Below are 10,299 nucleotides of genomic sequence, written 5' to 3' on the forward strand. Positions count from 1 at the left end.
CCTCCTCTGCCAGTTAGACGAGGCTGGTGTATATAACTGTATCCGGGAGGACTAGCTTCATTTAATGCGATGTACTCATTTGGTTTGATCCACGTTTCTGTTAAACACAGTACATTAAACTCCTGATCAGTAATAATTTCATTGACAATAAGCGCTTTAGGTGTAAGAGATCTAATATTTAACAGCCCTAGCTTTAGATCGAAGGTGCTGGCGGTACATTCAGCAAGATTTAAATCTATGTTAATTAGGTTACCAGAACAAATTCTCTGAGTGTTTCTACATTTTCGTATAGGTTGGGGAACAGACACAGTCTCAATATAGTTTAACCTGGGTGACGTCTCTGTGCAGCTAGCAGACGGTCGGTTTAGCCTGCTTGCCTGCTCCCTGGCTTTGGCTCTGGATTGTCACAGACTAACTGTTCTGAGACTATGTGCTATGTACATAGCACCTTCCTGAGTGGGATGGACACCGTCCCGCCCTAAGAGGCCAGCCTTGCCCTCAAAACTATTCCAATTGTCTATAAAGCCCACATTGTTGTCAGAACACCACCTGGACATCCAGCAGTTCAGCGACCATAACCTGCTGTAAGCTACATCGCCTCGCCAGATTGGGATGGGGCCAGAGCATATTACTGCATCGGACATCGCCTTCGCTAATTTACACACCTCTACGATACTACTTTCCTTCAACAAACCAGTCAACCTGATGTGTTTTTTTTTCTGAAAGACCTGTCTTTAAGGGCAGTCCGCTAGCTTTCACTTCAGCATTTCAAAGCAAAGACAGTTTCCATTCCAAGTCATTTTTTACTCCATCTCTCCTCTCTGTTCTCTTTTTCAACATCCTTGTGGGATCATATTGTTTACTGTGCTAATTAACGGTGTGTGGTTTAATGTGTGGTTTGCCTCTGGCTCTGTTTTAACAGTTTCATAATGAAAGCCATGTTATTGAGTTGAGAAAGAACTTTGACATTTGAACTGGTAAACCAGCACAGTCAATTTCACATTACAAATATAACAGGATATGAACACTTAATAATAGTGTTAAAAAATAGAATTACAAAAGAAATATGAATTACAACAAAAACATGAATTACTACAGAAAGAAGAACATGCTTGGTGGTAAAGCAGCCTTATTCTCCTAGTTCAGTCTCCAATGAACTCCAATGACAAAATCTTTTAAAAACGAGTGTCAAAAAATATTGTGGAGGTAGTTTTGACGATCAGTCCAAGTGGAATATGGTCTAAAATTAAACAAGAAGTATCCTATCGATCGACAGTATATACATGAAAATATATGTGTACAGGTGTCTGCACATTTTCCCAGACATGCATATGAAAATGTTTCGGTGTGGAAATGACCTGAAGCTTAAACCTGAAGAGGTTTGTGCTTCAGGGAAAAATGATCACATGGTTATTTCCCAGGAAATGAAAAATAACAGAACTATTGATGGTTTGAAGAGACAAACAGAAAGGTCTCGTATGAAAACAGGAAGTTAAGGAAAAAAGCAGTTGATTTATGTCTCTCAGCTGGTTCCCCTGGGTGTTTGAGATCGGCATGATCTAATTTATTCCTTTCATCTTGTGAATGTCAAGGACTATGAAATAAATGAATTCACTTACAGGTTTCCATTTTCTGCCCTCTGTCTCCTCCACTGTCGAAGCATATGACTAGTCAAGTTTAACCAAATAAGAGCAAAGATTTTTCTCCCGTAAATCCTTTCTTTATGCAGACACTAATGGAACATGTTTGATGTAGAGCAGCCTCGTGTGTCATTTGTGTGACTGTTTCAATGGAAAATCCTGCTGTATTCATTATCTCACGTAAATGGGTACCACTTTACAATAAGACTACCCTTAGAAAGGATTCATACATGGCTTACAATTAGGTTATCAATTAGGTTGTAAGCACTTTATAAATCATTAATAAACAATTGTAAACAAGTTATAACACAGTTTTCATACATGGATGTGGGCTCACTATTTTGCAAGATCAAGTTACTGCTGCACTTTTCATCTATCTATTCTGTTAAATCTCAGATCTTGAAGTACATCATTCATGCAGACAATTACATTTACGGTACACAGATAACATTAAACTATCACAAGAATTAACAACACAACACAAAGGCTACATGATGATCAATACACATACACTTCTACTAGACACAATGGGAAACATAAACTGACCAATAGCAAACTGGGGTTAAACAACAGTCCATCACCCCAAGGCATGCTGGGAAGCTCTGCCCATCCACCCCCAACACGCATCACAATATATCACTTTAATATGATAGCATATGTCATATCAAAACCCGTGATAACAGTGAGGACGGCCGCTGATAGCATGCTGACAATGTCAAGGTAAACAATATTGCCAAAGCCTTACTGTATGAATCTGGTAATTTGATATGAAAATTTAATATGCAATAATTTGATATGCCAAATGAAACTTTTTGACTATTAAGATATGCTAATGGTGGATAAATGCTAATACCTTATTAACAAATATCTGATGGGGCTGACCTGTATAAATGCTGGCTGATGGAGAAGAGTAACCAATGAGATCGGAGGCTTAGCAGTACAGATAAATGTGGGATCACTATTTGGCAAGCAACAGGTGACTGTTGCGCTTTTTATCTAACGTACTATAACAGCTTATTAATGATTTATAAAGTGTTCACAACCTAATTAATAAACTAATTATAAACCATTCACAAATCTTTATAAGGGTTATTGTAAAGTGGTACTCGTAAATGTTTGTAAATGTTTAAAATGGCAAGGGCTGTTGAAAAGTTCATTTCCCCTCTGGCAAGAGTCTAAGGGAGTGTGCTGACTGGGTGTCTGCCCAGAGAGAGACTGTCCCACTGCTGAGGATGGAGTGTATTGGATGTGTTGTATTGGATGTGTTGTATTGGATGTATTGGACAGGATGTACAGGACAGGATGTTAGGGTGGATACAGGGGAAACTCAGAATGCAGAACTGTTACTCTGAGATACTCATGCAGAAGCTCTACCTTCTTGCTAAGGACGAAGCCATTTCCTGTACCACACATAAAAAGCTGTGTTTAGTTTTTGTCTAATCCATTAGAGCTCAGTGGCCAGAGAAAAAGCATAGAGAATGCAAACAAGTGTATTCTCTAATCACCTGTGCTTTACTCAACAGCTCAGCTCCTACTTGCTGAACGTCCAGTTTCAAACTGCATATGAAAAAATGTCAAATCCTTAACTAGATCTATGATAGAAAAGCTGTAATAAGATTTAAATAAATTAAGATTAAAACAAAATCAATAAATTGACCAGTGAAATCAGCAGTATATTTTAGTGATAAAAACACTATGGGCCCACCCCCCCACTCACCCCCCCTTTAGCAATAATAACACAAACAAGCCAATCATTTTCTCGCTTTATTTTATCCTAAAGTATTAACATAATAACCCTTAGGTATATAAGAAGATGTACTGCAACCTATCTATTAGGAATTAAAGATATATTTATGGATTGTTATGAAACACTGTTATCAGTGAATGGTTGTTATGATCAGGAGTCAGGCAGTTTATAGCTCTCTGAATTCATTAGAGCTATTCTTGTTCTCAATGACTGATATTAAAGTATAGCAGTTACTTGTATAATAGTTACTTGTTTTTTGTTTGCTCAGAACCAGCATCAAATTTCATATGATATCCATTGAACACAACTGTGTTCTCCTTGTTTCATGGGAGAATTCATAGCGTTGCAGGGAATACGTCAGGTCCTGGAAGTCCAAAGTTGTCTGTAGAGTACTGCTGTGAGTTTGTTTACCTGAATAAAGTTTTCAGTCACCTGGAAAACCAGGTGAGTCCTCACAAGCCACTGCAGTCATTTAATGAATGAGCGAACTAGTGAGTCAATAAAAATCGTCTTTTCACAAACACACATTTAAACAGTGAGTGATTGGGTTGCTGTATCACCATGGCTGTCACTGTAAATAACTGAGTCTTTAGTTTATGGGAATTGTGCTGCTCTTATCAAAGAGATACACTCATGTGTAGGCACTGGCGTGATTTTATACTCTGTAAAATGAATACAAATGATGGAACCTGGTCATTGTGATTTGGTAAAGATAAGTATCAGAATAGTGTAGGTTAGCCAAACAGTCTCACTGTCAAAATTCCAGTGTCATAGAAATATGATAAATGGCCTTGCTGAGACCCAGAGATCACAGGCTCAAACAAACATAGTGTCCCTTAGCTGTCATAGAGTGTTTAGTATTAGCTTCTGACTGGTTAGTGTGTTATTTATTCAAAATGTATTTCTTGTGAGATAGCTGAGGGTCGCGGTTAGGGTCAGGGCCAGGGTTACTGTTAGGGTGAGGGTTAAGGTTAGGGTCATACACTGTCATTGAATGATAAGTGAGAGATGAACTTTCCATAAAAGACAGTTTGTTTGCTATCCCAGTATTGGGTGTTCACTGTATCAAATGAGGGACATGATAAAGTACATGATAAAGTAAGCATGCTCTTAGCTCTAATATATCCACACATTAGAGTAACACCTTAAATACTATCTCATTACGTGCTGTGTTGTCATATACCTGAGTCACGCCTTTGTCTCCTCCCAGCTCTTCTTCTTCTTTCTCTCCTCAGTTGCTTTTTCCGGACTGGGCTTTACGTCATTCTACCTGGCAGGAAAGCTGCAGTGCTTCACAGACGCCGGCCGCGGGCGCAGCTGGCGTCTCTGTGCCATGGTGCTGCCCCTCTACAGCGCCATGATGATTGCCCTGTCCCGCACCTGTGACTACAAGCACCACTGGCAAGGTCAGAGGGCATTAAACACTGCCGTTAGAGTCAGAGGACATTAAACACTGCCGTTAGAGTCAGAGGACATTAAACACTGCGGTTAGAGTCAGAGGGCATTAAACACTGCAGTTAGAGTCAGAGGACATTAACACACTGCCGTTAGTCAGAGTGCATTAAACACTGCCGATAGAATCAGAGGACATTAAATACTGCCGTTAGAGTCAGAGGACATTAAAACACTGCAGTTAGAATCAGAGGGCATTAAACACTGCAGTTAGAATCAGAGGACATTAACACTGCCCTTAGAGTCAGAGGACATAAAACATTAAACACTGCAGTTAGAGTCAGAGGACATTAAACACTGCCGTTAGAGTCAGAGGACATTAAACACTGCAGTTAGAGTCAGAGGACATTAACACTGCCGTTAGAGTCAGAGGACATTAACACTGCCGTTAGAATCAGAGGACATAAAACACTGCCGTTAGAGTCAGAGGACATAAAACACTACAGTTAGAGTCAGAGGACATTAAACAATGCAGTTAGAGTCAGAGGACATAAAACACTGCAGTTAGAGTCAGAGAACATAAAACACTGCAGTTAGAGTCAGAGGACATAAAACACTGCCGTTAGAGTCAGAGGGCATTAAACACTGCAGTTAGAGTCAGAGGACATTAAACACTGCAGTTAGAGTCAGAGGACATTAACACTGCCGTTAGAATCAGAGGACATAAAACACTGCCGTTAGAGTCAGAGGACATAAAACACTACAGTTAGAGTCAGAGGACATTAAACAATGCAGTTAGAGTCAGAGGACATAAAACACTGCAGTTAGAGTCAGAGAACATAAAACACTGCAGTTAGAGTCAGAGGACATAAAACACTGCCGTTAGAGTCAGAGGGCATTAAACACTGCAGTTAGAGTCAGAGGACATTAAACACTGCAGTTAGAGTCAGAGGACATTAACACTGCAGTTAGAGTCAGAGGACATTAACACTGCCGTTAGAGTCAGAGGACATTAACACTGCCGTTAGAGTCAGAGGACATAAAACACTGCAGTTAGAGTCAGAGGACATAAAACACTGCAGTTAGAGTCAGAGGACATAAAACACTGCCGTTAGAGTCAGAGGACAAAAAAACCATTGTACTAACCTTGTCCCTGTGTCGCAAGTCTTGTTTTTTTATCGTTCTTGTCACCGAATTCCAGGAGCGTGATACTTAGGGTAATTAATCTACAGTCTTATTGTGATCTCTGCTTATGGGGCGATGTGATCTGATTGATGCACTTATTGTAAGTCGCTTTGCTTAAAAGCGTCTGCCAAATTGTAAATTGTAAATTGTAAACACTGCAGTTAGAGTCAGAGGGTATGAAACACTACAGTTAGAGTTGAACAGTGCAGAGTTGAACAGAACAGAGCTGAACAGTGTATGCTGGCACCATATGCTAAAGTGATTTGACAAAGAAGGCATGCCTGTCTCAGGCACTTCATTCATGGGCATGAGCAGAATGGATTTTCCTGAAGTGGACATTCACTGACACACAGAGGGCCCAGGCTGTGACTCACATTCAGAGAGAGTCAAGCCCAGAGGCTTGTGGTGTCATAAATGTACTTTATATATATTCATATTTATTATGTTTATTATGCTTCAGCACACACCTGCTTTAAGAGCGGACTGCTTGGTCTCATTTCTACCTCCTGTTTTGTGCTTATTTAGTCTTTGCTGCATGAAGCTAGCACAGGGAGTGTGGTCTCTGTGTTTTAACACCCTTCTGTCACAACACATATTTAAAGCTCACACATGTTATCATGTTACTGCAATCTCTTAATTAGCCAGGCAGTCATATGCCTTTCAGGGAATTTCCACTTTAAGTTGTTTTTCCCAACCAGTCAGCAAACTAGCTATCAAAGAATGTGTGTGTGTTTGCACCAGGAACATTTACTGGAATGCTGAATTACTGTCTAACAGTTATTAGGCCTATTTATTGTTAGCAAAATAGTTTAGAATCATATCAGTAAAATTCAAAACATGTAGTTAGAATGAGAGATTCTTTGACTTACACAGAGCGAGCAAGTCTTTTATTTCTGGTTCACTTGTGGGTTTTAATAAAACAGAACAAAGGGACCAGTTCAGGTTTCCCAGTTTTGAATTATGTATGATTTCTCCTTAGTCTTCCTCTGAGGTGACCACCCCCTCAGATCAGCACGCAACTCATTTGAATGCCACTGTGGCATCTTCTCACTCCATGAGTCGTGTTGCTTTGAGGAGACAGCAGTGACAGGAGAACCTTACCAATGCTGGTTATGGATGGGCTTCCTTTTCCCTGTCAGCACTGAGTTCCTGCAGGGTCTCCTTCCATATACCCCCCTTTCATTGAGCTGGTAACAGAGTTGAGTTGAAACTGTCGTACCTTATGTCTGAGGGTGAGTTGAAACTGTTGTACCTTATGTCTGAGGGTGAGTTGAAACTGTTGTACCTTATGTCTGAGGGTGAGTTGAAACTGTTGTACCTTATGTCTGAAGGTTAGTTGAAACTGTTGTGCCTTATGTCTGAAGGTTAGTTGAAACTGTTGTACCTTATGTCTGAAGGTTAGTTGAAACTGTTGTGCCTTATGTCTGAAGGTCAGTTGAAACTGTTGTACCTTATGTCTGAAGGTTAGTTGAAACTGTTGTACCTTATGTCTGAAGGTTAGTTGAAACTGTTGTACCTTATGTCTGAGGGTGAGTTGAAACTGTTGTACCTTATGTCTGAAGGTCAGTTGAAACTGTTGTGCCTTATGTCTGAAGGTTAGTTTACCTCTGTGTGGCAGCTGATCGAAGTTCTTTTCCCACCTCTCAAACAATGAAATCTTTGACCTAATTTTCTCACATGGCGATGACCAAGGGGGTTGGCTACATCGTCACAGGCCTCAAACATCTTGAAAACATTATGTTTTGTAGAAACAGGAACATCAAGATCTCTGGAGATGAGCTTGTAGCCTAGAGACCATCCATGCTTGACCGCAGTCTTGTGTCTGACCTGCTAAGACAATTCTTTGGTTTCCCAAAGGTTTCTCCATGCTCATCATGGCACAGTGACACAGACTAGTTGAATAAATGATTTTTGTAATGCAGTCATCAGCAGCTCACCACTGGTAAGTTCTGTTCCAGAGAAAAGGAGAATTACCTGCTTGAGATCTGACTACTTCTAACTACTTGTAAAAGATGCAGATAATATTGTCTGGGCCGTGTGAGGATTTCATGTGGAATAAGCAAAGATTTAGTAAATTCAGCTTTTTTGGTTTTGTTTCACTTCAAACTTAAGAAATACATATGTGGATACCAAATTACTTTTTTTTAAAAAAATTTTTTCAGCTCTCTGAAGAAATGTTGCATTATTTGAAAAAGGTGCATGGGTGCAAATATATTTGGCTGCAGCTGTAATTATACTGAAATACAGTGATATTCTATAGTACATACAATCAAGTCACTGCTCAAGCTGAGAAGCAGAGCTGGTTGAATGACAAGAAACATGGTGATACTATGTCTGGGAAATGCAGACTTTGGTGTCATTGACTGATGTTTGTTGTGAAATGGCTTGTCAAACAGGGCAGGTGCAGGGCAGTGCTGTGCTCCAGTACTGTTGTAGGATGAACTTTGTGACACTTGATAATACCTTAGTCAAGCCATATACAGCACATTATAATACACGCACAATGGAAACCAACCAATACACAGTGCAATATGCAACACAAACGCTGGCATGAAGAGTTTCTCCTGTCTTAGATAACTGATGAATACTTAAGTGACTGCCCCCATCCGGTTCCTACGGGGCACCAGAACAGAACTACTGAAAGAAACATTCATATGCTCCATTAAACTTCTGACAGGCTCAGTGTGTGGGTCTGACAATAAACAGTGTGCACTGACAGTAAGCTCTTCAGAATAGAATTGAATAGAATAGAATCTCCATGTTTGCACACACACACACACTGTGAGCAGTGAATGGAACCTCTGCATTTAACCCATCCTATACACCCAGTAGTGAACACACACACACCAGGTGCAGGAGCAGTGGGCAGTATGCCTGTGTCTGGGGGGGCAGTTGGGGGTTAAGTGTCCTGCTCAAGACCACTTCAGCCGTGGATGTTGAGGGAGGGGAAAGTGATGTTCACCCACTCCCCCCGCCCACAATTTTCCTGCCAGTTCAGGGGATGGAACCGGCGACCTTTTGGTCATAAGCCTGCTCATGGTTAGCCCACAGGGCCATGGGGTTGACCCAGTGAATAGCGCTGAATGAATAAAGATCATTCAGTGTCTATTGGACCACACCCTGTCCGCTCACACATCTGTCTGTAGACAGCATTCATTCCAAAATACAACAGAAATATCACATTAAAATTTGATCATGATGACAATATGGAATCTAGACATGACTGGCCTGGACCCAGACAACACAGAAACATCTGAAATGAGTTTATCCATACTGTCGTCTTATCTGAATGAAGTTAATATCCAACGACAAAGTTGTATGTTAGGTTTCCATGGAGAAGCTCCCGCTCCTTGTCATCATTCTCTGTAAACAGAGAGAATGTCAGACATAGAGGTGTAGATGGCAGAGCAGGGGACTGGAGAGAGAAGTGAATTTGCCTTCATCCATCCAGGCTTTAACCAGGGCGGTAGACAGGAATCAGTCTGGGTCAGTGTTTTCAATATACAGTCAAAACTGACATGATTCCAGTTTTGCCAGTGCTGTATCACAGTGTGGATAATCATGACGGGTAATGATCAGAACGTGTGTTTTTCTGACATGTCTTTGCAGATGCTGTTGTGGGGGGCCTGATAGGTTTAGTGTTCGCCTACGTCTGCTACCGGCAGCACTACCCCCCCTTCCTGCACAGAGACTGTCACCTGCCTTACGCCAGCCTGTGCACCGACTCCTGCCCGCACGCCACGGCCCCACAGGACGAGTCTCAACCCACAGACAACGCCAGCAGCCTGCCATTGGAGGGCCTGACCGAAGGATCCGTATGACCGACCCGGACCACCGCGGCCACTGACCACACACGCTGAGCTGACATCCCGCCTCTTCCTCTGCTCTTCTCTTCCATCCTGCGCTTTCATTTCCTCTGTGTTTGCGTTTTCTGTCGTGTGTCTCATCCAGATGCTGCGTGTGGCTCTATATTTGTCTGATGTCTGGACGATGTGTGGTGATTGCAGATTGGAGAGAGGAAAAAAAAAACACACACAAAAGAAAAAAGAACAAAAGATAATGAGACTGAAGGGGACGGAGAGGAAGCGTTAAAATGTTTAAAGGACTTGGACTGAAGCAAAAACAGAAAACAGGCATGCTTTTCCAGGAGGTTTAAGAAATCATGTTGACCTGACAACAGTAAGGCAGTGAGCACGTTCAGTCTCACACTGAGGAGAAGCTGGAGTGGAAAACCTGAACATAGTGCAGTTCTGCAGTTGCTCGTACTCCAGATTAAAGTTGGAAATGAGAATAGGAAACCTGTAGCACATTCTGACCTCCAGCAAAGTCATTTTT

General features: G+C 41.3%; 1 protein-coding gene across 1 annotated transcript in view; it reads left to right on the top strand.

Annotated features, from left to right (window-relative positions):
* plpp4 (phospholipid phosphatase 4) overlaps positions 1-9,785 on the top strand; it is a 55,317-nt gene extending 45,532 nt beyond the window's left edge. Inside the window, exons 6-7 of the mRNA XM_030772478.1 lie at positions 4,623-4,793; positions 9,574-9,785. Of these exons, the coding sequence (XP_030628338.1) occupies positions 4,623-4,793; positions 9,574-9,785 (383 nt within the window). The remainder of the gene's footprint in view (positions 1-4,622; positions 4,794-9,573) is intronic.
* The last annotated feature ends 514 nt before the right edge of the window (positions 9,786-10,299 follow it).

Source organism: Chanos chanos, chromosome 4 (assembly GCF_902362185.1).
Source record: "Chanos chanos chromosome 4, fChaCha1.1, whole genome shotgun sequence".
NCBI lineage: Eukaryota > Metazoa > Chordata > Actinopteri > Gonorynchiformes > Chanidae > Chanos > Chanos chanos.